Consider the following 27,033-nt stretch of genomic DNA (forward strand, 5'->3'; position numbering starts at 1 on the left):
GATCCGTCCTTTTGCACGAATGGTCCCTTCGCCCGGACGTCGCCCTCTCACTCTTCCAGAGGTGGGGTTGTCCCCGGATGGACCTTTTCGCGTCCAGAGGGAACACGAAATGCCAGATGTTCTGCTCCTTTCAAGGCCGGGAACCAGGGTCGGTAGCGGATGCCTTTCTTATTCCGTGGACGACGCACCTGTTCTACGCATTCCCTGCGTTCCCGCTTATCCACAAGGTCCTTCTGAAGGTGCGCAGGGACAGGGTCTGCTTGATTATGATAGCTCCAGCGTGGCCCAGGCAACATTGGTATCCGATGTTGCTGGACCTGTCTCTAGCCGACCCAGTCCCTCTGCTCCTTCACCTGGACCTGATCATCCAGGACCACGGCAGGCTCCGTCACCCGGACCTCCACTCTCTGCACCTCACGGCGTGGCTCCTGCGTGGCTGACCAGGTCAGAACTATGGTGCTCTACCCCGGTACGTCAAGTACTCCTGGGCAGCAGGAAACCTTCCACTAGAGCGACATACTCGGCCAAGTGGAAGCGTTTCTCCTGTTGGTGCACGGAGAGGGGTTTCCTCCCTATGGAGGTTTCTATCGCCAATATTCTAGATTACATCTGGTCCCTCAAGCAGCAGGGCCTGGCGATATTGTCCCTTCAGGTTCACCTGGCGGCTATCTCCACCTTTCATCCGGGGGGAAATGGCTGTTCGGTTTTCTCTCACCCTATGGTGACCAGATTCCTAAAAGGATTAGAACGTCTCTACCCCCAGGTTCGACCCCCTGCCCCTACCTGGGATCTCAACCTGGTTCTGACTCGGCTCATGGGTCCTCCATTTGAGCCGTTAGCGACTTGCTCCCTGCTCTCTCTCTCCTGGAAGACTGCTTTCCTGGTGGCCATCTCCTCAGCCAGACGGGTGTCAGAACTCCGGGCCCTCACGGTAGATCCCCCGTATGCGGTCTTCCATAAAGACAAGGTGCAGCTGAGGCCACACCCTGCCTTTCTCCCCAAGGTGGTCTCAGCCTTTCATGTCAAGCAGGAGATCTTTCTCCCCGTCTTTTTCCCAAAGCCCCATTCATCCCGCAGGGAGCAACAGCTCCACTCGCTTGATGTCCGCCAGGCGCTTGCGTTTTATGTGGAGAGGACCAAACCGTTCTGCAAATCCCCCCAGCTCTTCGTGGCGGTAGCGGACCGAATCAAAGGACTACCCATTTCCTCACAGAGGATCTCCTCGTGGGTGATGTCCTGTATCAGGACCTGTTATGACTTGACTCACACCCCTACGGGCCATGTGACTGCGCACTCCACCAGGGCACAAGCATCATCGATGGCTTTCCTCGCCCACGTGCCCATCCAGATTTGTAGGGCGGCGACCTGGTCTTCCGTCCACACCTTCGCTTCCCATTATGCCCTGGTCCAGCAGTCCAGAGATGACACGGCCTTCGGCTCTGCAGTGCTCCATGCCGCGACTTCTCACTCTGACCCCACCGCCTAGGTAAGGCTTGGGATTCACCTAACTGGAATGGATATGAGCAATCACTCGAAGAAGAAAAGACAGTTACTCACCTTTGTAACTGTTGTTCTTCGAGATGTGTTGCTCATATCCATTCCACACCCGCCCTCCTTCCCCACTGTCGGAGTAGCTGGCAAGAAGGAACTGAGGAGCAGGTGGGCCGGCAGGGGTATATATCGGGCGCCAGGCCGGCGCCACTCTAGGGGGAGACCTGCTGGCCCACTGGAGTTGCTAGGGTAAAAGTCTTCCGATGAACGTGCACGCGCGGCGCGCACACCTAACTGGAATGGATATGATCAACACATCTCGAAGAACAACAGTTAAAGGTGAGTAACCGTCTTTTCATCTGGATGCTGTGAACTGCTTCCATCTTTATTTTGATTAAAGAGACGATATTTCAGGAAGGATCCCTGCTGTTTTATTTGGTCCTTTTCCTTAGCCTTTCATTTATAATACTTGGTTCCTGAGGGTATTCTTTTTCCTCTTTCTGCCATGGGGCATTTGAATATTGTTGTGTACTGTGCTCCCGACTGCAAGCAGTATAGCATTAAGGATGGTTGACACACCAGATGGTTGGTTGGTGATTTAAACCACATTGCAGCCATCCCAACACGTCCTTTCACTGCTTAAAGGTTCAGTGATTAGTAACATACACTCACTTACCTATTAAAACAGTTAGTTACAGCATTTACACAGAAACAAAATGACCTTTTTTTTTTTTTTTTTTTTTTAACTTTATAACACAACACCAGTTGTTTGGAAAGTAATCCCCTTCCTCACGGTTACCTGCTTGGAGTGTGATGTCATCACTTTTGTAGTCTATTAAGTGTTAACGCTGTTATTTTTCTTTTATTGACCTTATTTATTACATGTGAACCAGTTATAACAAAGAAAAGTTTATAATTATACATCCTGATAATAATGCTAAGGTTTAATAATGCTAAAAGATACTCACATTTTGGATTTGTAATGCTGAAAGCCGTTTTATTATTATTCTTTGGCACCAAGGAACACAATTTTCCACAGTATTCACTAGATTCTTAACCATCTACCCGCGACGTATGTTAAAATGACCGTTTTTGACATGTGTCTACTTGCAATATCTCTGCTCTACATGAATTTCCGGCTGTGCGACCTTGATGTATATTCAAGTTAGGAGTGACTAGCATTGCAGCTCTTGCCGCTGGCAGATGTTTCATTGTGGCTGAGTTATTGCTTATCAAAACTGTGGGGTGGGTCATCTTGACCCTATGTCACAAATTGAAAAAAATCACCAAAATATTATTTATTTTTGCAGTAAATAGAAGATTTGACATTAATAAATTCTGAGAAATGTAGAGAAATTAATTTTTATTCATATTCCTGCCATACATGCACGGAAATTGAAATAATGACATCTTTATTTCATTTGTATTTTTTTCCATCTTTTTCAATTTTTCTATTTTTTTTAAATCTGATTTTTTTTCCACAAATTTGGCTCCCCATTTAACTTAGCACCTTAAGTGATTGCCTAGTTCACCTATATGGATGGGCCGCGCCTGTTTATAGGCTTTTCTCTGGTGCCCATGTGTCTGTCCTTAGTTCTTCCTCTACACTCTTGCACTTTCCTGTGAATTCCCAACTCTTCATACTGTTAACTTGTGCTCTTCCTGCACATAAGTATCTATTGAGGATGTGTGCGCACATGTATGGCAGATGAAGATTCTTTCTGACAGGGAGAAGGGGCTGGCACAGTGCATGGTTCTGCCTGATCCTTCAAGGCTACTCTGATAGTATATTAAGAGTCGTCTTAGCCCCCGACCCCTCTCCAGCCTGCAAAGGATCAGGAGTGGAGAAAGGAGGTTTAACGCTACCTTCCCCACCCTCCACATTCTATCTGAGCCAAGTATCAACTCAGTGCAGATGAGAATCTGGCCTCCATGTAATGCTGTATTCAGTGAAGTAGGAAACTACTACATTGTGACACATCATACTTAAGATAAAAATAATTATAGTATTATAAGAAAATATATTACCTTAAAATTAATACAATTATTATTTTACCTTAAATAATTTCTTTAAGTATTTTTCTTTATAAATAAGATTTTATCTTGTATTTTTATAATATATTAAATTATTAATAAATTATTAATAATTAGTATTTTATTAAGTTACTCAATTTATTAACATTTACCTTCAGTTTCTGTAAGTGTCAAGTGTAGAAAAACAGGACAGAAAGAAAAGAGAAAATGTAGCAATATGATTAAGTTTTATTGGAAGACTTCCATTAGCTCACATTTTTGACAGTATATAATGTTCTCAAACTTTTTACAGGGATTTTTTAGGAGAACAATTCGACTTAAACTCATCTATGATAAATGTGATCGTACCTGCAAAATTCAGAAAAAAAATCGTAATAAGTGCCAATACTGTCGTTTTCAAAAGTGCCTTTCAGTTGGAATGTCACATAATGGTAGGTAAGAGTGCCCTTAATAATTTGCTTCCAATTCTGCAGGCAGGCATGTGAATAACTTTACTTACATGAGTGGTTCCACACAGTTACTCGTGTGAGCAAGTGTTACAGGATTCAGTCTCAGGTGTTTACAGTGTATTAAAATGAGGCCCTGATCCTGCATTGAGAACTCTTGGGTGCAGGATTTTGTTCTCAGTACAGGATCAAGGCCTAATTAGTGGGGTTCGTTTGTTTGTGTTTTGCTTTCCTCCTTTTCCTCTGTTCTGAAGTAAGCATGTTTTAGGTGCGTGGTGTATGGACAAGTTTAAAGGTCATTCCCACCCCCCCCCCCCCAAAAAAAGACTCGCTTTCAAAAATTAAGTGCGGAAGAGGCATGTGAGCATGGTTAACTGGGAATGAGGAAAAAATATTGAAGGCTAGCTTAAGAATGCATGTCTGTGAGATTTCTACTCTGATGTTTAATTCAATTTGATCAACAAAATGAAGGGTCACTAAAAGTATGTGTGTGTTCACTTTTACTATTAAGGTCATCAGAAAATCGCCTTTCATTTCCAGAAAATATATCCTAATTTTATTTAAAAAAAAAAAACAAAAAAAAACAGGAGTACTTGTGGCATCTTAGAGACTAAACAATTTATTTGAGCATAAGCTTTCATGGGCTACAGCTCACTTCATCAGATACATAGAATGGAACATGCAGACAGACGATATTTATATATACAGAGAACGTGAAAAGGTGGAAGTACCCATACCAACTGTAAGAGGCTAATTTAATTAAGAGAAGCTATGGTCAGCAGAGGAGAAAAACTTTTGAAGTGAAATAAATGTGTTAGTCTCTAAGGTGCCACAAGTACTCCTGTTCTTTTTGCTGATACAGACTAACACGGCTGCTACTCTGAAACCTAATTTTATAGTTGCTATTTGTTTGTCTGGGCCTTCTAAATATTTTTAAATCATTTCAATTTTGTTAGTCACCAAGTAGAATAAATCTATAGTTAAATACTTAGTGTGTGTCTGAAATGTAAGGATCTTGACTGCAACTGTCTTTAATATTATTTTTTAAAAAATTCTTAACTTTTTATTCTATTATTTCCTTACGTGGAAGCCATTGCTTGCATTTTGGAGCTTGTTTTATATGTGGATTAATCTACTTGTATTCAAGCACCCCATATCTTCTGAGGATTTAGAAATATAGTGTATTTCGTAATTTGGGATAATACTAGATCTGAGTGTTCTAAATTTTATTTATGGGATGTAGGTCTACTGGCTGCTTTCCAATCTTTCACAGCAAGTATATAATCATTAAAATCTAGTCCGGTTTAGTCTCCTGCCGAAAGCTATGGCTAGAATAAGATGCTTCAGCTGAAGGCAAACAGTAGTACATTGCCCTTTCCCCTCCGCATACAGCTGAGTGCACTAATTGTGGACCACTGCATCTATCAGCTTATGCTCTGAAGCATGACATTTTGATTATCCTCATTGGAGATTGGTGATTTAATAATTAGCGACGAATTATGTGGGGAAGAGCTGTCTTATTTAATTCATGGCTTTATTAGAGTCAGCATGTCCTACCTCTAGTCATTACTTCTTCTAGATAGAAATCTGACTGCTGTATTCAGGGAGGGAAAAATAGTATGGACTTTATGTATTTGTTTCATAATTGTCTTTTTACCAGCAATTCGTTTTGGACGAATGCCAAGGTCTGAGAAGGCAAAGTTGAAAGCAGAAATTCTAACAGGTGAACAAGATGTGGAAGATTCAGAAATGGCAGATCTTAAATCTCTAGCCAAGAGAATCTATGAGGCCTATCTGAAAAACTTCAATATGAACAAGGTCAAGGCTAGAGTCATCCTCGCAGGGAAAACCAATAACAATCCAGTAAGTGTTTTTTGCTTTAATTTTATTGTAGAGCTAAAATATATTGATGCTAATGCAATGAACTGTAGCATTCTTAAGCAAATCGTTTAGGAATAAGTGGTCTACTACTACGTGGTAGACATGAAATATGAAAAAGTAGTACCTGTCGTAAATCTAGTCTTTGATATGTAAGATCAGTATAATGGGAAGCTTTAGAAAATAAAGTTGTGGTTAACTTGTAAATGAAAGGTCACAGTAAACTACACCTCTACCCTGATATAACGCTGTCCTCGGGAGCCAAAAAAATCTTACTGCATTATAGGTGAAACTGCATTATATCGAACTTGCTTTGATCCACAGGAGTGTGCAGGCTAGCCCCCGCCCTCCCCCCCCCAGCACTGCTTTACTGCATTATATCCAAATTCGTGTTATATCAGGTCGCATTATATCAGGGTAGAGGTGTACTAGATGATGCAGAGCAGCATAATGGGGTTGGCCACCTCCTGAGCAGTCCCTTGCGGCTGTGGCATCCTGCTTCATATAGCCCAGGTGTCCCCCATGGACATTCTGCTCACTCAATACTATTCTTCTGTTGGATTGGTTTATTAAAAATTTTATGCAAAATAGTCCATAACAGTCCCAACATAAAATTCATTTATCACACTGAGTGATTAAGATCCCCAACATCTAGTCCCTTAAACCCTGTCAGTCTTCTGTTCTTCCTCTGGCCCTGGACAGCCACCCCAGCCCTTTCAGCTGTCGTGCAACCTGACTCTTCCCTGCAGAAACAGCCACAGCCTCTCTTGCCAGGGGAGTATCCCTGACTCCCCTTGGCCGTCTCTCTGTTCCTCTGGGTTCAGCTCTCCAGCCGTGGAGATGTTAGCAGGTAAGCTCCTCCTCTGCTTTTGGCCTTTAGCTCTGACTCTTCAGCTTAGGGCCAGCAGGCAACTTCCTCTGTTGCTCCCTGGCCTTCAGCCTTACTGCCCTGGCTCTCTGGCTTGAGGATGCCAGCCAGCAAACCCCTCCTGCTGCTCTCCTGCCTTCTCCCAGGGATCAGGTATAGTCTGTGCCAGCTTTTGTCTCATACTCAAGCTTCTCCTGTCAGGCAGCCCTGACTCACCAGATCTGTTTCCCTAGGGCCCAAGTGCCCTCATTTAAATCCAGTTAATCAGCCAAATTGGAGTGTTCTGCTCCCTCTTAAAGGGCCAGTGTCACCATGTGACAAGGGACTAAATGGTAGGGGAAGTAAATTAGTTATCAAAAAATGAAATGTGATATCTAACTTCAGACCTGGTTTAGTATTGGGGGAAAAATGTATTTATTTCCTATTAAGACTACTATAATGGTAATAAAATTTAGAATTTCGATAACACTTTTCATCCACCGATATCAAAGTTCTTTTCAGAGGTAAGTTTTGTTATCAGCATTTATACAATGGGGAAACCATGGCATAGAAAGGTTGTGCCTTGATTCAGGGTCACAAAGAGTGACTTAGTGACAGAGTGGCAACAGAATGCAGGTCTCCTGAGTCTTATTTTCCAGCTCTAGCCGGTGGTACACACATCTTCCCTACTCTAATTGTATGATTTCCTTTGAAGGGGAAAGTGAACAAGGTTGAAAATGAATTTGATTTTTATTATGGAGTTTATTTTGCCTAAAATATAACCTAGCCAGTCTCTTATATTAAGTGGTGAACACTATCTGATTCTTACTCAGGAATACCAAAATTACTACTTTTTTTGTAGGAAATTGTGTAATATTTGTTTCTCTTATGAGTTGATCAATGGTTCTCTTGTGGGTTCCTTGATACACTATCTCTGTGCCATTCCATTGTGTGTACCCAATCAGTAAAGCACATAAATTGTCCCATTGACTTCCATGGAACTATTCACATGCCTTAAATTAAGCAGGTATTTAATTTCATTGTAGGTTAAATCTACATAAATCTAAAACACATAGTATGGACCAGCACACAGTACTTCACAAACTTTTCATAAGTTATAATCAAGACTTCTGGTTACATATCTACTGTAGGTGCAGCGGACCTGAATTTCTAGACCTTGCATTTTGTGTATTCATTTATGTCTGTGCAAAATAGATGTACAAATTGCCAAATCAGAATTTTCTATTCATAGCAATGATAGCATTTTGCACTGACTTGGGATAGATGTACATAAACAAGACAATGGAGAATCAGAGCTTGTGTATTCGTAAATAAAATATATTTCTCCCCCAGTACATGGCAAGGAGGAGGATTTAGATTGTTTAACAAAGTATTTCCTTGTGTAACTCTCCTGTGAAGTGGAGTCAGTGGCAACAAGGGCTAGCTTCAGTATTGAGGGGTTCTTCTTAATCATTCAAAACAGAACCAGCTCAAGCCTCCACCCAATAATCTGGAAAATTTTAATAACCACCCGTGGGCGCCTCTGAGAGGCAATACTTCCCCATTTGGAAGCACTAAGTCTGTATATAACAAAAGAGAACTTTTAATGAAAGGGAGCCAAGCATAAGTTTGGGAAAATACCACAACTGCATTCAAAAGCATGCAACCATAAGCAAAACCTGGCCCCACAATGTGTTGAGCAGTGTCCTTTGCCTAAGTTTTCCACCTTGTGGTGGAAAAGTCTGACTGACAAATGTCTCTCTAGTGAATCTCACACTCCTCCAATGCACCCTGCTCACAGTTGGCTGTCCTTGGTTAGCAAAGACTCAGAATTCAGAGGTGTGTTGGGGTGGGAGGTGAACTCCTATGAACAAAGGGAGAGGAGTAATCAAGCAATGTCTCTATGGTTGCTGTCTGCCACTGCTGCTGCTGATCACATGCTGTTACTTCTGCAGTTCTAGGTTCCACCCACATCTTCAGTGATTTCAATGGGTAGCGGGGAACCTCACTGTCAGTACAGCCTCTGCATTTTCTTTCCTTTCATCACTGTGCCTACACCAGGGCTAAGACATAGCTTCTAGACCTGGTTATCAGCTCTGGTAATCACTGCACAGCAACACAGACTCTCAATTTAGTCTAATTAGCTCTGTCTTTAAACACTGGAGAGTGGAAGGTCAAAGGGTGCATAGGACTTTTTGGGTAGAGTCCACACCACCTTGTAGGAACATCTGACCCCACCTGTCTCTCCTGTATTGGTATTTGGCATCCCTTCACTCGCTAAGCAGGTGGAAGTTCCATTTCAGGTGACCCCCTCAATCAGGGCATGCTAAGTACAGTTCTGCTGCCCATCAGCCAAAAGTGACTGTTTTGGCAAAGCAGCTTCATCATGCTACACACCTAGGCGAATAGGCATGTCTATGCAAACACACTCTGTTCCTGAAGTCTCTTCCCCCAGCTCATTGCTAGATGTCAGAGGAGAGTTCATTCATACCCTGCTAACACTTGGAGAATATGCCTTTTAATATTTTTTTATTTAACAGGGTTAGGGGTTTTTTTAAACATAGGCCCTTCAGGTTCAGTTGGTGGTGATGGGAATCCAGCTTACTTGTTACTGAACAGTACTTTAGCAGTTAATTTCAATAAATTCTGGTTCTTCTTCAAGTAACATTCCTACAGATGCTCCACTCTAGGTCCCCTGCACTTTTGACACATGATTTCTCGTAGCAGAGTCTGTTTGGCTTGCACATGCATTTGTCAGTCTCATGCCTCCTCCTATTATATAGCACTGCGTCGGCAAGCCACCCTCAACCACCTTGGGTTGAGATGGAGCTTTAGCAGTTGTCCTATATAGGCTTCCTCAACTCTATTTTTTCTCTTGCTGATTGTAGTAGTGTTAGTGTTAGTTTTTCCACAGTTAGTATACACTCCTATTATAGCTTCTTTTTCTTTTTATTTAAATATTTTTCTACATACAATTTATATAGATGTTTAGATCTGACATTTTTCTGACTAGGAGGTGATGCCCAGTTCTCCTGGCTTCAAGTGCTGTTTATCATGCCAGGAGTCAATCCCGGTCAGCATCAGACATTCCCGCTGTATCTATTGCTCAAAAGTGCAATTTTCATCTGGCCTTTAAATCAAGAACCAGAAAAAATAGAGAACTAAAGCTTTGCCTCCTCGTGATGGGAGCTCTCTATGTCTGACCTCCGACCCAGGCCAAGGGACCCCCCCATATGTCAGTCCCCAAGCAAGTCTGCTGCCTTGAAGTCCCACAGTTCCAGGGCACCCAAGAGGAAGATACAGGACTCCTCTGTCAAGTCCTCAAAAGAAAAAGGGTTCGCCATGTAGATATTTTACCTCTAAAAAGCCAAGGTTGTTGGTTCACTCAGGTACTCCAGCACCCCATTCACAGGCTCTCAGTTCCGCAGGTACCCAGGGTACAGCTAGATCACAAGGCGGCAAGGCCACGGGCCCAGAGAGACCCTTGGTACCATTATCAGATTGAGGCAGCAAGAAGAGCTCTTCCTCTGCTTCTGCAGTATTGAAGTCCACTGAGGTTCTGACCACGCTTCCCTCGGGGCACATGAGATCTTCGGCTCTGTCAACAACTATGCTTCCCTCTTACCACAGTCTTCAGGTGCTATCATCAGGGTCCTCAGCCATGACTGACATCATGAGCCTTGGTATTGATGTTCCTCATAGTGCTGCAAGTGTTCTGTTTCCCCCAGGACCTGGCTGTAACTGAGACTCCTGACTGGGGTCCTCAGCTCCAATTTGCTGTCAGTACCAAGAACATCAGGATCACCTAAAATGATTTCACCTCAGATCTCTCCAGGAGCTCCACCATTCCTGAGTGAACCTGAGGAAGAGGATTCTGAGGCAGATCTTGCCTTGATCTCACAAGTGTCAGTCCAGAGTTGGTCTCCTCAGTCCTTCAGAGGGTCCGTCCCAGAGGCTTTTGCTGAAGCTGCAGCTACTTGCAACCCATGATTACCACCAACACCTCACTGGTATGAGCACCCTTGGGTGCCTCCTGGTTTGCTTTATGCTGCACCTCCTTCTCCATATTTGGGACCCTGGGGTGGCTTATTGCCAAGAATTTTCCAGATCATCCAGTACCATCCATCATAGAGAGAGGCAGCCTGCATGACCTGCTCCCTCCAGGAGACCTGACCCTCAAAAAGATTTTTTTGAGGAGCAGGAAGTCAATGAAGAGGTTTCTCTTACAGGAACATTTCCTCTTCATTTGCAGATGAAGCAGTCATGCCTCCTCCTCCATCCCTGGTGGGTGATTTAAAACATGTTCAGGATCTGATCAAGAGAGTTGTAGACTCCTGGCAGATTCCCTTCAAGGAGGTTACAGAGCCTCATCATAAGGTGCTTGATATGTCCTTCACTCACCTTCATTGGCATGCATAGCTTTACCTGTAAATGAGGCCCTTTTAGAACTAACAAAGATAACCTGGCACATGCCAACTTCTATTCTGCCTACCTGCAAAAGAACGGACAAGAAGTATTGTGCCCGAGCAAAGGACTCAGATTTTATTTCCCATCCCTCACCTAACTCCTTGGTGGTGGATGCAATGAATGTGGTGGGCAGCACCACACTAAATCCATGCCTCATGACAAAGACCATAAGCGCTTGGACCTACTAAGGAGAAAGTCTTACTCTTCAGCTTCCTTTCAATTTAGAATTGCCAGTTATCAAGCTTTAATGGCAAATTACAACCATGTCATTTCTATCAAGCTAACTTCATTTGTCAATCTACTGGGAGAACACAGGGAACAAGTCTAGGCAGTTGTTGTGGATGGCATACTACTTGCTGGAACAACCTTACAAGGCTCTCTCGATGTTGCTGATACTGCTTCCCATTCAATCACTACAGTGGTGGTGATGAGAAGAGCCTCCTGGCTCTAGCTGTCTGGTTTCCCAAAGGAGATTTAGAATACAGTTGAGGACCTTCCTTTTGATGGCTCTAATTTGTTTTCAGATAGTACAGACAAGTCTCTGCAACCACTGAGGGATTCTAGAGTGACTTTGCGTTCTCTTGGCATTTATACTCCGACATACACTACAAAACTCAGCAAGTCTCAGATGGCCCTCAGATCCTGCCCTGTCCAATTCCTTCTCTCCTAGAGGATGTATGTGCCACACCAGAGAAGGCATAGGTTTCAGAGAAACCGTCCACTTCTCAGCCTACTGCCTCACACACCAAGCAGCAATTTTAATGTGGTGATTGAGGGTCTGAACCAGTGTTCCCTCTAAATTTTTATGTCCATGTATAGAATTAATTTTATGTGCACCAATATGGAGGTGATGGGTGGTGGTGGTGGGGTTTGGAGTGTGGGAGTGGGCTCAGGGCTGGGGCAGAGGGTTGCGGCATGGGGTGGCACGGGCTCTGAGGTGGGGCTGGGGATGAGGGGTTTGGAGTGCAGGCTGCCCCAGGGCTGCGGCAGGGAGAGAGAACTCCCCCAAACCCTCTCTTGCCACAGGAGCTTGGGTCTGGGTGAGAGGGACCTCTCCTGGTCCGCGGCAGCTCCAGCTGGGCTGGGCCAGAGGATGGGCTCCTCTCCCCGCCGACATGCGCAGGTTACAAGGAACTTAGGTCTGAACTACCATCGTCATCCTCTTCAGCTGCACTGAATCACCAGCCTTCCTCCCTTCTCTAACTGTCTTCGCAAGTTCAGGTGAGCTGGGGGTCTGTCACTGCGGACAAGTTGGGTCCTGGAGATATTCTTCACAGTCCACTTTGCCTCACTTCCACCAATGAACCCTCCTCCCCATCCGTCTTCAGGGACGCTTCTCAGGAGAGCATGCTTTTTCAAGAAATAGACACTCTTATGCATGGGAGCTGTAGAACCAGTTCCCATATAGAATGGAGGGAAGAGATTTTATTCAAGTACTTCCTGGTATCTCAAAAAAGAGTGCAGGTTGGAGACCCATCCTAGACCTGAGACTACTCAACACCTATATGAAGGCACAGAAGTTCAGAATGATGATGCACGCAGTGATAATTCCATTAGAGGAAAGGATTGGTTCTCAGCCCCCTACTTTCAAGATTCATATTTCCACATCACTATCCACCCATCCCACAAAAGATTTCTCCATTTTGTTGTTGGCCAGGACCACTATCAATACTGATTGCCCCCCTTTGGCCTATCATCTGCCTGAAGATCTTTTAGAATGTTGTGTTGATGGTAGCTATGCAGGAAAGTATTCCCTTACCAGGACAATTGGCTGCTGAAAGAAGGAGCAAGATCCTCTTCCTGTTTCACCAAGGCATCAGACTCTGGAACTGGTGCATATGAAACCAGATCACTATCACAGCAGCCTATCTCCTGTACATTCAGAGTGTGACTGCAGACTCACTCAGCAGACACTTCTTCCAAGATGACAAGTGGAAAATAAACCCCAACATATTACATCACAGATTCTGTCACTGTGGTACCCCCCAGATAGACTTATTTGCCACTTCTGCTCAAGGGGCAGATTGGGTCACCAATCATAGGGGATGCTTTTCACCTTCAGTGGTGGTCAACCCTAGAGTATGCACTCCTGCCAACTCACCTAATAGCCAAAGTTATGCTCAAAATAAAGAGTGCCAGAGCCAGAGTAATTCTAATAGTTCCGACTTGGCTCAGGCAAACATAGCTGTATCTGGTAAGAAAACCATCTTTTAGTCCTCCAGTCACTCTCATCACTCCGCATCATCTCTTCTAAGAGTGCAGGAAGATTTTGTCATCCCAGTCTCATGATGCTTGGTCTCAAAGCATGGTTGTTGATGGCTCATGCGATTAGAGACAGCCTGCTCAGAGGACATAAAATAGTGATATTGCACAGCAGGAAACAATCTACTCACTACATGTATTCTGAAAAATGGATGTGGTCTGCTAGTTGGTGTGACCACAGGCAGCTTTCACCAATGACTACATCGTTTCTGGATATACTACACCCTAGCTCTGAAAACCTCGGGTCTATTGATGAGCTCCATAGGAGTCTCCCTGGCGCCTATCATGGTTTTTCATCCCCCAATAGAGGGCTATTCAGTCTTTACCCACCCAACCACAGCAAGATTCCTTGGAAGGATGGGAAACCTTTTATCCACTGGTCCAATACCCTACCCCAGTATGGGACCTCGATCTGGTCCTGAAATGCCTCACAAGACTGACCTTTAAACCTCTGACTACCTTCTCACTGCTCCATTTGCAGTGAAGATGGCATCCGTGATGGTGCAGTGGGTTGGAGAAATAGAGGCCCTAGTGGCATATCCCCCCTTCACGGTGCTTTAATGACAAGGTCACACTGCAGCCCTACTTCTCATTCTTACATAAGATCTCTTTTTTGAGTTCCATCTCTGTCAGCGCACTCATTTGCCTGTCTTCTATCCAAAACCACATCTGAATTCCCAAGACACGCTGCATACCCTGGAGAGCTCTGGCCTTTTGTCTAGACAGAACAAAGCCCTTCAGAAAGATAGACAAGTTATTCATCTCAATAGCAGACAGATCAAAAAGGTCAGCAGTCTCTAACCTGAGACTTTCCAAGTGGATATCAAACTGCATTAACTCGTGATCAGTCTTGTAACATTCAGCCACCTTCGCTTACACACAGGTCCATTGCCACTTCCACGGCCTTCCTCAAAAACCTATCAGTCATCAACATCTGTAGAGCCGTTATTAGGGCATCCATCCATACATTCGTCAAACACTATGCAATAAGTCAGGACTCCACCCCCAATACTGCATTCAGCTCGACTGTACTTTCCACCGTACTGGACTCAGCTCCAAAGCCCCTTCTGCCTTAAAGCGCACTGCTCCATAGCCATCTAGAGCACCCATGGGGACACTACTTGAAGAAGAAGAAGAAATGGATACTCCCCCTGTGCCGTAATTGTGGTTCTTCAAGATGTGTTCCCCGATGGGTTCTCCATTACCTGCCCTCTGACCCCTCTGCTTCGGAGTTCATGGCCGTGGGGCTCCCCGGTAGAGGAAGAACTGAGGGCAATTTTCACATGTGGTCCTATGTAACAACTGCACTGGGCACGAGACTGGCTAACACAGATGTGCAGGCCAAATGGATACAGCTGTGAGAAATCTCCAGTCCAAAGCACAGGGACATTAGAGAACCTGGAGTGGAGCACACCTGGAGTGGAGGACAAACATCTCAAAAAAACAGAATTACTGCACGGGGTGAGTAACCATTTCTTCTTGGCACAACTGTAGTTCATTTTCAGAAATTACAAGCTCTTTTTTCTAGAGACAAGGTAGCAGTATTAACTTTGGGTCCCAAGATGGATTTGGCAGTAGACTTTTCCACACACACACACCACCCTCAAAGAACAGCAGTTCGTACTGAAAAGGTGTTAAGTTCTAATGACCCACAGTATTTTAAAAAATAGGTTAAACCTTTTAAATGGTTTAGAAACTTGAATGTTTTATTCCCCTGTGAAGTTATGTTCATAATATTTAGAGGTACTGAAATGGTGTAGAGTGTAGCTACCATAAGCAGATCAAAGATGGACAAGTACCAATGAGATGTCACTGACTCCTAAGAAAAATGTATATATTGCAGTAAGCTAAATGGAGATTAACCTTTTCACTCTCAGTTAAATATTGAAGTCCTTACTCACTCAAGCAAAACTCACCTGACTACAAGGAGAGTTTTGCCTGAAGACTTGAATAAGGACTTAAGGACTTCACCCTATGGTTTACTTACCTTAGATGGGAAATACTTTGATTAATTTAAGGAACCAGATTTATAACTGGTGTAAACTTCATTGATTTTCTAGACCTAGTTTTTCTTAATGGATAGCCCTTTTTTCTAATTCTTGCTCTTCAAAAATATTTTGAGGCTTTATAGTCTGGTTATCATTTTCCTGAACTCCAATCACTCAGTTTAAGAAATTGTGGCTTTTAATTATGATTTGAAGGAATCATCTCCTCAGTTTGCAGTACACAGATTTCTTTATTTAGAGCATCCTTATTCATTGAGAAAGTTCTTGCTTAGTGCTGACATATTTATTATGTTGTGAGACACTGTTCTAGTGTCCTGAAAATCATTATCTGTAATAACAATCCAGCACTAACCTTAAATAGGAGTCATGGCTAGAGCTCCTTCAGAAGATCAGTTGCACAGATATAACTTAAAATAAATAATCCAGTAGTGAAGTACAAGAACAATACAAAAGTCCAATTCTACTGATAGTTGTAAGAGAACTGTGTAAATATGTAAAGTGCCAACCTATGTTTAAATGACTGAATGAGTTCCTCTTAGTGAAATCTCGCAGTCCTTAGTATTTACATAGGTAATATCCCACAGAGGTGAATTGGATGTGTCACAGATTTTGTCAAATGCCCTCTCTTGACTGCTCACCAGACTGCTGTGAGGGTTCCAGCAACTGGATTCCATGTACTTCAAGCTGTCAGAGGCTGAACAGAGACTATGCGCTGCCCCTAGCTGGGGTCCCAGGGACATTCTTGCAGTACAGGCCCTTTGTCTAGCACCTCCTCCTGAGAACAGACCTTGTAGTCCAACTGCCCAGCCCCTGGGGGACCACTACTTACCCCTCAAACTTTCCATAACTTTAACACGCCTTCTCCCAGAACTGTAGCCATGTGGGTGTTTTGGGTTCAGAGGTTAACTTTTTAACAGAGCATGAGAGGTGCCACACATAACAAACATGTGGACAGACTTTGTGAAAAATTCTAAACCACCACTGTTCTTTACTTAACCTCATAAGAAATACACAGAGCTATATTAAAGTAATACATCCTCCACACATTTCCCTGCAACAGTTTTTCTCATCACTTCAGAGAATTCTTTGGACTGGGGTCTGGATACTCTAGGGATGTCCAAGATCCTCCTTCTGCAGTTCATGGCTTGATTTCTGATTTATAGTGTCTCTCCCTCCATAGGTCAGCTTGGTTTCTCTAATCTTGGTTGGTTGCATAGCTAAACCCCCTTGCTCCCCCTGTGAAAGCATGCCGAACATTTCCCCTGTCTCCAGCCCAAGGTTTCCTAGATGGCTCTGCAAGTCCCTCAGGTTCATATGTCCCACCACCAGTTGCTGGTTCTTGTGTCTTGCTACTGGTAATTTTACATTCTCTAAGCACTTTACTCCTTACAGATGAGCTGGAGGAAGTCATTTGTCCCTACTCCAGCCAACCTCCTTAGCATACCTATTGACCAATCAGAGCACGGTAATTAATGTTAACTACTGTCCATTGTTTCTAGCCTGGGGCCATTGTTTCTAGCCTGCCAAACCATAGCTATAGTGGCATAGCTATGGTTTGGCAGGCTACAGTGACGGTGTTTCTCCATTGCTCTAGGAATTCCATTCCCAGAGTAATGATAGCTACAGCAACAGAGGCATTCCTTCAACCTAGCTGCATCTACACCAAAGGTTAGGTTGGTATAACTATGGTGCTCAACAGTGTGGAATTTTCACATTCCTGCATGCCATAACTATGTCAACCTAAGTTTTAAATTTAGACCAGGCTGGGAGAGTTGTAATGATAGGCTCATCAGCAATGGCGGATACACATTGACATAGAGACATTCCATGATTGTGTTTTTCATAAGATCAATTTGACCATTTCAACCAGAATTCATAAACTGTATAGACAGATTTCTCAAATCATCACAGGATGTCATCTGCATAAATGCCACATTAGTACTACTAATTTGGTCCTTATCCTTTTAATTCAGAGTTTATTAATGGCTGAAGACTGATCAGTGTGGGGAATGAAATAGTCCTCAAATATTTATTTTGTAAATGGATTAATTGGTACCTTTCTCTGTAGCCATTTGTTATACATGACATGGAAACACTCTGTATGGCAGAGAAGACTCTGGTGGCAAAACTGGTAGCCAATGGAATCCAGAACAAGGAAGCAGAAGTTCGAATCTTCCATTGTTGCCAGTGTACATCTGTAGAGACTGTAACAGAACTTACTGAATTTGCCAAATCTATTCCTGGCTTCTCAAATCTTGATTTGAATGATCAGGTGACTCTGTTAAAATATGGAGTTTATGAAGCCATTTTTGCCATGCTAGCTTCTGTAATGAACAAAGATGGGATGCTGGTAGCCTATGGAAACGGCTTTATAACTCGAGAGTTCCTGAAAAGCCTAAGAAAGCCATTTTGTGATATTATGGAGCCGAAGTTTGATTTTGCAATGAAATTCAATGCACTGGAGCTGGATGATAGTGACATATCGCTTTTTGTAGCTGCTATCATTTGCTGTGGAGGTAAGAGATAAATATCTGTTCTTTGAAGTAATATTTACTATTTCACTCCCATCATTTAGTAATTAAAAATGGAAAAGTATATTTTGTTGCAGTTTATGGAATTATGACAATTCAGTTCTGCCACTAACAATGTTTGTCTCATGTTAAATTATGTTTGGTACAAGACACATGCTCATTAAGGCCTTAATCCTGTAATGTATTGCACAAGAGTCTGCCTATTTACAACACGTTGTTGGATTGGTGCCTTGGGGCTTTCTAGTTTTGAAAGTGGGATGTGAAGAGTATCCAGTCCTTGAGGTAATAGGGTTGGGCATGAAGAAATATTTCTAAACTCTGAAACAGGCAGAGAAATACAACAATATGGGACTGATAGTGGAGTTAGATATTCCTGTTTCTTCTAATCTCATCCTTAGAGGCCAATAAAGTTATGGCTTTGATGTTGCTCTCTGGTACATGTGAGTGGACTCCCCATTGAAATCAAAGGGTTTGCGCAGCTACAGCACTCTGCCCAGGCATTTCATATTGCAGGATAGTGACCTTAATTTTAATGTTTATTTCCAGAAAATAGCATTCTTAAATTTGAGTTAAGATTATAAATACGTTCTATGTTATAAGGCTTAAAGTTGTGCTAGCTCAGTGGTTCTCAACCAGGGGTATGCAGAGGCCTTCCAGGGGGTACATCAACTCATCTAGTTATTTGCTTAGTTTTACAACAGGCTACATAAGAAGCACTAGTGAAGTCAGTACAGACTAAAATTTTATACGGACAATTACTTGTTCTTACTGCTCTACATGCAGTACACTGAAATGTAAGTACAATATTTCAAGTAATAGTGTGCTGACACACTTCTTTGTATTATTTATGCCTGATTTTTGTAAGTAGTTTTTAAGTGAGGTGAAACTTGGGGTACAGTAGTCTATTAAGTTTGAGAACCACTGTTCTAGATGATTCACGGATGACCTCAAACAAACCATTGCCCAACATTGTTTACACTCTAAATTTAATAACTTGGGGGGCATAAGAATGTAATTTAAAATCAACAAATGGAAAAAATCAGAGTTAAGGTTTCACTTTAAAACTCCTCACAAACATTTGGAAATGCACAGTCAGGGTGCTCCAAACAACAAACTCTACCCTCCCATCTCTGGATCCTCATCCACCCATATTAACAGGACAGCCTTTTCACCTGTTCTCCCAGTATTCACAGAATGAGCCACATATCCCACTATACTGTCCCATACTTAATATAGTGCATCAATTCCTTCACTACATATAAGCCACCTGCCCAACCTGCATCTTCCATCTTTTATTTAATGTGCAGACCAAAAACCTCTGCCCCAACATCCCAACTTCCTTCTGTCATCAGTGTACCGCAGCTTATGACCTGATACCCTCTAAGTACAATCCACAAACACCCCCACCCCCTGTCATTTACTATAAGACAGAAGGCCCAGTATACCCTGTGAACATTATTTTTTACTGCACACAGCTGTTAAAAAAAATTATTAAGGTTGTAAACTCAAGCTCTCAAAAGTGAGAAAATGCTGGAATTGTCCATGCCTGTGCAACTCTAATTCAGTCCTCTTGTGCATATTAATATGATCCAGTTTTTAATACATGATCACATGGTGGTTTTTTTTCACAAGACTCCTGCCTCATTCAGTGCACAGGATAGTGCTTTGGAGATGCAGCAGGGCTGTGTAGTGAAGGAGAGCAGGAGCCCTGCGTTATTTGTTACAGAAGTTTGGAGGTGTGTAGTGAATGAGATGGAAGGTCAAGGAAGAGAGAGGATGGTATCATGGTTAGGGCAGCTGATTGCTAACCTGAAGAACTGGATTCTATCCCTGCCTTTGCCAAGGAGTTCTGATGTGATGCTTGGCAAGTCACTCAAACCAGTCTTTTCCCAAGTAGTCACTAATTGTTTGTGCGCCTCCTGTTCTGGGTGCCTGACTTGAGACCTTGGGGTCTGATTTGCAGAAGAACTGAGCACTTGCAACTGCAATTAAAGTAAAAGGAAGCTATGCTTTGAACATAATAAACACTCTATAATTCTAGCTACACTGAACAATCAGGGTCTAGGTGTCTCAAATTTGGGCACCCAAAATTAGTGGATACTTTTGACTGTAATCTCTGTGTGCCTCAGTCCTCAACTGTAAAATGTGGATAATAATATCCCCATATCTCACAGGGGTGTTGTGAAAATAAATTCATTAATTATTGTGAGATGCTCAGATATTGTGGTGATGAGTGCTACAGAAAAATTCATGAAGAAATTAATAATTCTGTCTTCAGGGCAGGGTATGCATAATGGGCAGCAAATAAGGCCTGGGGCCACACACAGAACAAGGAGAAAACAAAATATTAAATAGCTGCTCATTAAGTGAGCACCAGCCACCCAATGCACTGAATGATGGAGTCATAGGGGGAGGAGAGTGAGGAGAGGGAGATGTGATCATGTAAGTAAAGATGGTATAGTAATTACGCTTGGCAGATTTCTATTTTTATATATACACCGCTACCCCGATATAATGTGACCCTATATAACATGAATTTGGATATAATGTGATGAAGCAGTGCTCCGGGGGGACGGGGCTGCACACTCCGGTGGATCAAAGCAAGTTCAATATAACGCAGTTTCACCTATAACGCATTAATATCTTTTGGCTCCCGAGGACAGCGTTCTATCGCGGTAGAGGTGTAATTTCAATAGATAATATTGATGTGTAAGTATTTTTATTTTATCGCTTGCAATTTTCATAGTTGTGGGAGACTGCAGGGGCAGGCAATAATTATTTAATAACAATAGACTTAGAATCAAAGTTAAAGCTTTATAACTGTTAAAACTAGGGCTGTCAAGTGGTTAAAAAAATTAATTGCAATTAATCACACTGTTAAACAATAATAAATAGCATTTAAATATTTTCGATGTTTTCTACTTTTTATATTAATTTCAATTACAACACAGAATACAAAGTGTACAGTGCTCACTTTATTTTTATTACAAATATTTGCATTGTAAAAAACAGAAGAAATAGTATATTTCAGTTCACCTAATACAAGTACTGTAGGGCAATCTCTTTATAATGAAAGTTGAACGTACAAATGTAGAATTATGTACAAAACATAACTGCATTCAAAAAATAAAACAATATAAAACTTTAGAACCTACAAATCCATTCAGTCCTACTTCAGCCAATCGCTCAGAGAAACAAGTTTGCTTACAATTTGAAGGAGATAATGATGTCCGCATCTTGTTTACAACGTCACTTGAAAGTGAGAACAGGCTTTTGCACGGCACTGTTGTAGCTGGCATCGCATGATATTTATGTACCAGATGCGTTAAAGATTCATATGTCCCTTCATGCTTCAACCACCATTCCAGGGGAGATGTGTCCATGCTGATGACAGGTTCTGCTCGATAATAATACAAAGCAGAGCAGACCGACATGTTCATTCTTATCATCTCAGTCAGATGCCACCAGCAGAAGGTTGATTTTCTTTTTTGGTGGTTCAGGTTCTGTAGTTTCCACATCAGAGTGTTGCTCTTTTAAGACATCTGAAAGCATTCTCCACATCTCATCCCTCTCAGATTTTTGGAAGGCACTTCAGATTTTTAAACCTTGGGTTAAGTGCTGTATCTATCCTTAGAAATCTCACATTGGTACCTTCTTTGCATTTTGTCAAATCTGCTGTGAAAGTGTTCTTAAAATGAGTATGTGCTGGGTCATCATCCGAGACTACTATAACACGAAATATATGGCAGAATGAGGGTAAAACAGAACAGGAAATATACAATTCTCCCCCACGGAGTTCAGTCTCAAATTTAATTAACACATTATTTTTTTAACGAGCATTATCAGCATGGAAGCATGTCCTCTGGAATGGTGGCCGAAGCATGAAGGGACATATGAATGTTTAGCATATCTGGCATGTAAATATCTTGCAGTGCCAGCTACAAAAGTGCCATGTGAATGCCTGTTCTCACTTTCTGGTGACATTGTAAATAAGAAGCAGTCAGCAGTATCTCCTGTAAACGTTAACAACCTTGTTTGTCTTATTAATTGGCAGAACAAGGAGTAGGACTAAGTGGCCTTGTAGGCTCTAAAATTTTACATTGTTTTGTTTTTGAGTGCAGTTATGTAGCAAAAAAAAGTTACACTTTCACAATGAAGAGATTGCACTACAGTATTTGCATGAGGTGAATTGAAAAATATTTATTTTGTTTACAAATATTTGCACTGTAAAAATGATCAAAAATATAAAGTGAGCACTGTACACTTTGTATTATGTGTTGCAATAGAAATCAATATATTTGAAAATGTAGAAAAACATTCAAAAATATGTAATAAATTTCAATTGGTATTCTATTGTTTAACGGTGTGATTAATTGCAATTAATTTTTTTAATCGCAGTTAATTTTTTGAGTTAATCGTGTAAGTTAACTGCTATTAATTGACAGCCCCAGTTAAAACACACATTGTCAACATCACATGTCAAAATATACAGAATAAATATCCTTAAATCAAACTCTTAAGTTCTTGGGCAACATTTTTCTTGCTCTGCCTGCCTGAAAATTTGGATTATTATCAATGGAAACATTTTTTTTCATGTCTGCATGGTGAAATCCAAATTTCCTGATAAAAGTCTGATCTTTCCAAGCCTAATCATAATGCTTACACCCATCCCTGACTCCTTGTCCCATTCCTGCTCTCTCCTAGCCAGTCTGTCTTCACTCCTGAGGTGTATCCTTGCCCAGCAAATGGTAGTCTTCCCCTTCTGGACTCACCATCCCAGTCACCTGCAGCATCCATACCCAGTCCCCATACCTTACCCCCTCCCCACCACTTCTACCAGCTCATCATCTAATCAGTCTTTCCCCCACCACAGCCTCCAGTTGATGCTCCTAGTTCAAATTTCCCTACCCAGGCTCCTTCTCCAATTTCATTGTCACCCTCCCTCTCCGAGGCACCTTGTCCAAGTCTGTTTGCCCAAACAGTCCCAGTTGTCCCTGTGTACCAAGACTTCTCATCAGATCCATCTCCCCTTCTCCAAAATCCTAACACAAAGGCCTCCCTTTCATTTGCCAAATCTGAAATCCCTGTTCCAAAGTACAGGTGTGCAGTATTTCCAAAGAAAAAAAAATTTTTTTTAGCATGGACAACATATGTTTTTCGCAGCCTCGTATTTAGAAACAGCTGAAGTTCCAGCCTGAGGCACACACCTGGCATGGAAAATTTCAGCCCACATATTTGTCAAAGTTATGAGCAACTGAAAACATGTTCTGATAATGGGAAGTCTCTCATAATCTTAATAATAAGTGATGTTGCCAGCCTCCTCTGTGATTAATTGCACTATAGTAATACCTATCAAGTACCAAGCCAGATTGGTGACTCGATGTGTTTGACACTGTAGTAACACAGTAAAATACCTTCCCTGTTCCAAAGAGCGTACTAAAAATACGCAAATGCTTAATCTTATTCATCCTTCTGATTTGGGTTGGAGACCCCACAACCTTCATGTAGAGAATGTAAGATCAGATATCCAGGCTAAACATGTCCACTGTACTATAGCAGAAGGTTTGTGAGTCACATGGAGAATTCTCTCTTCAGCCCATCTTGAAATAACATTGGCAAAAGTCATGAGAATCTATTTATTTATTTAATATAGTCAGCCTGTATCAGTACCCCTGAGAGAGTATTCCATAGCTATTCAGTTGTGTTTCAAAAGTTCACTAATGACAAGATTTTACTTTGTCCCTGATCCAAAATCATTGGTGTCGATTGGAATAATGTCATTGTCTTCAGTGGACGCCTGGAGCAGGCCTTACATGCAGATAACATGTCAACAATGGCAAGATTATATGACGTGTATTCTTTTGTTTGTTTTGAGAACAGATCGTCCTGGTCTTGTAAATGTAGAATACATTGAAAAGATGCAGGAGGGCATTGTGCATGTACTAAAACTTCACTTGCAAAACAACCATCCTGATGACATCTTCCTCTTCCCAAAACTCCTCCAGAAAATGGCTGACCTCCGACAGCTCGTCACAGAGCATGCTCAGCTTGTTCAGATAATCAAAAAGACTGAATCTGATGCACTCTTGCATCCTTTATTACAAGAAATCTACAGCGATATGTATTAAGGGTTTTTTGTATTTTTTTCCACGGTATTTAAAACCAAGAGCAATATTAATAATAGATGGGAGAAAAATTACATTGTACAGTTGTCTGCTGTGCTGAATTCCAGAACATGAAAAATCTAAATTGTAGATAACTGGAATGTCACACTTCTTTTGTCGTGGGTTCTTTAAGTACTTTATAGAAATTACGTAGTGCTCATGAATTTGCTCATAAGCAGCTTTGGTTAGTTTGAAATTTGAGGGTTAGCGAGAATGTGTATGTACTGAACAAGTAGATGTTTTTAACAAATCTGAATCTGTTAACTAACAAATAGACCTTGATTGATCAAAATTATATTCTGCATTGGGCTAGTCATTAAGCATTAATTTACCAGATAGGGCAAAATTTGTTCAGTATATGTGCACTATCGTCTATAGATTATGTACTCTTGGTTTAAATACTCTCCTGTTCATTATTGACAACCAACTAGCACGTTCAGATTTTTTCTCAAACAATAGTCAGGCTAGATGTATCAAGTGGCTGGGTATAACTATACATGCACAGGTATATTTATTTGGAAGATATTTACTTTGTTGCTGTCTGAATTATGAGAGGAATGGTACTACTTAATTAACTTTAGGATTAGCCTTTTAAAAAGAGTCTTTAAAAAGAAATTAAAGGATTATCATAGTGTAACTCACATAATCAATTCCCTGCCACTGCGGGAGCCTTGGGCACTGGTGCATCTTGGTCCCTTCTATTCTCTGCCTATGGCACGTAATAGTCTAGTCTCCCACGGGAGGTAATACCCGATGATCAAAATTAGACCAACCAAAGTATCAGTGTGTGGATCCTGGGTTGTGCTGGTGTTCTCTGATATACAGGAGGTCAGACTAGTTGATCTAGTGGTCCTTTCTGGCTGTAAACTGTAAGACTCTATAAAATACGTCAAAGATATCTTAGCAAGATGCTTGTTAGTGAATTGTACTTTATAATGGGGGAATGCTTTTTCAAAAGTGTTCTATTGAAACTAGGCGAAAGTCCCTTTTGGGTGGAGATGTAATATATTGTGTGCATCTTAGAGAAGTCTTAATTGCTGAAGATGAAATTTTTACTTTAAATGCCATTTTGAATTAGCAGGACTTGAGGAGTCACTCAGAAGTCTGATTCTTGCCCCAAGGAAGCTGAATTCCAGATCTTCAGAATACAATAGCTTCAGGTGGTGGTCTGTTCTGAAAAATGATTGTATAAACATGGCCCCTTTATTCTCAACAGATCTGCACCCAATATGTATTCAAAGTCATACATATTTACTGTTCTGATAAAAATATTAATTTACATTCTCTGCCAATCCAGCTGAGTGAAATGCCTTCTGTTCCTCCTTATACATTGTCAACAGAACTATTAACTAAATTCCAAACACACTGTATTCTGCCCTCCTTTTACTCTACCACACTGGAGACAACAGGTACAGAAAGCAGAATTTGTAGATGCTGATTGCACAGTTGTAAAGGAGGAGGGCACAGCTTGGAGAAAATCGTTTCATGTAATTGAGGGCAGAATCTGAGCCACAGTGTAGTTCTTACTGGTGATATAAGCAAGAATAACACAGCTTGAGTTTGTCCATGTTGTCTGCAGGACTGGCAGTTAGAACAATCATGTTACAGTAAACTGAGCACATTTAATCTGAAAATCATTGAAACATAGACATGGAACTCCATCATGCCACTTTTCAGAGACTACTGTATAAAGAATGAAAACTGCTAGCCATGAGTTTCTTTTGGGAGTAACATTTAATATATTAAAGACAGTCTCCTTCTGCTCTCTTATCTTTCTCTATTGTTCTCTATTGATCTTTTTTTATGGGGTGTTAAAACAATGATCTTGACAGCCAATTTTGACAATACTTTCATAGTAATACTTTCTGTGGCTGAAAAAGGGTCAGTTTTCATGCCTGCTTTATTGTAGCCTGGTTTCAAGGCCTCAGAATCATAAACCTTCACTAACAGAATCAACTTGGGAGTAAGGCTTGATAAATCCCAGAACACAGAACAGCAATCTCTGTTTTCATCGTAGAACTTGTTTCTGCTAGAGACTTGTTGGTACAGCTAGGCTTTTGGTCATTTGAGCCGTACATATTGAGTGAGATTAGAGTGATTTTTTTTTCAGCTTACACATTGCAAGTGTTAAAAACAAAGTATCTGTACTTCCATCAGTGTGCTTAGAATCTATTCCAGTTTCTGTGCTTATGTAACTTCTTAGGCACACACAGTTCAAACTGGTGCCTGGGTCTGGGGGAGGGGAAAAGTAAAGAATGCATATACACAAAATGATGGCATACATGCTACCTTTCCCATCCACCATTTTTTCTTTTTTCACAACCAGCAGCAGTGAAAAATATGGATATAGGACCCCTACCTTATCTATTCAATTTGATAATGGATTTTCAAGTTTTATCAGAAAATAGTGGATTGAGAAATGATCTGCTTTTATGTATTATTGCAGTACACTGTGACTCTTGAGAAAAATAAGAGGATTTCAGCAATGGTACTTTCTGCTATTAAAAATGTTTCCCATTGCCAACTGCAAAGTTCAAAAATCATGAATCAGATGCTAAAAAATTATGAAGTTGGCTTAAAAACTATAAGATATATCACTGATGTCTTGGATTTTGGAGCGAGAGGTGTTTTAGGGGCTTCTAGGTCACATTTTCAAACTTTACTCCCAAGAATGAGGGATAGAAACTTAAATGAAGGCTGAGATTCTCACATAATCATTTCTTTCTGGAAGATGGGGCTTTAAATAAAATATCAAATATTGCAAGACTCATAATGAAACCATAAGAGTTGCCAGTATTTGACTTCTCAAGTTAAGTATGGACCTAAATACTCTGGATATTTTAAAATATTTCAACTTCCTATTATTATCTGTCCTTCTGGAAATGTAATTCAGACTTGTTCTGGGTT

The 27,033-nt window shown here is 41.5% G+C and overlaps 1 protein-coding gene across 1 annotated transcript in view; it reads left to right on the plus strand.

The window, feature by feature from the left end:
* Window positions 1–25,407, plus strand: part of PPARA (peroxisome proliferator activated receptor alpha) — a 40,683-nt gene extending 15,276 nt beyond the window's left edge. The window contains 4 exon segments of the mRNA XM_050966022.1: window positions 3,818–3,956; window positions 5,632–5,834; window positions 17,500–17,947; window positions 23,843–25,407. Coding sequence (XP_050821979.1) covers window positions 3,818–3,956; window positions 5,632–5,834; window positions 17,500–17,947; window positions 23,843–24,090 — 1,038 coding nt within the window. The 3' untranslated portion in view covers window positions 24,091–25,407.
* Window positions 25,408–27,033: the final 1,626 nt, after the last annotated feature.

This window comes from Gopherus flavomarginatus, chromosome 1, assembly GCF_025201925.1.
Source record: "Gopherus flavomarginatus isolate rGopFla2 chromosome 1, rGopFla2.mat.asm, whole genome shotgun sequence".
Classification (NCBI taxonomy): Eukaryota; Metazoa; Chordata; order Testudines; family Testudinidae; genus Gopherus; species Gopherus flavomarginatus.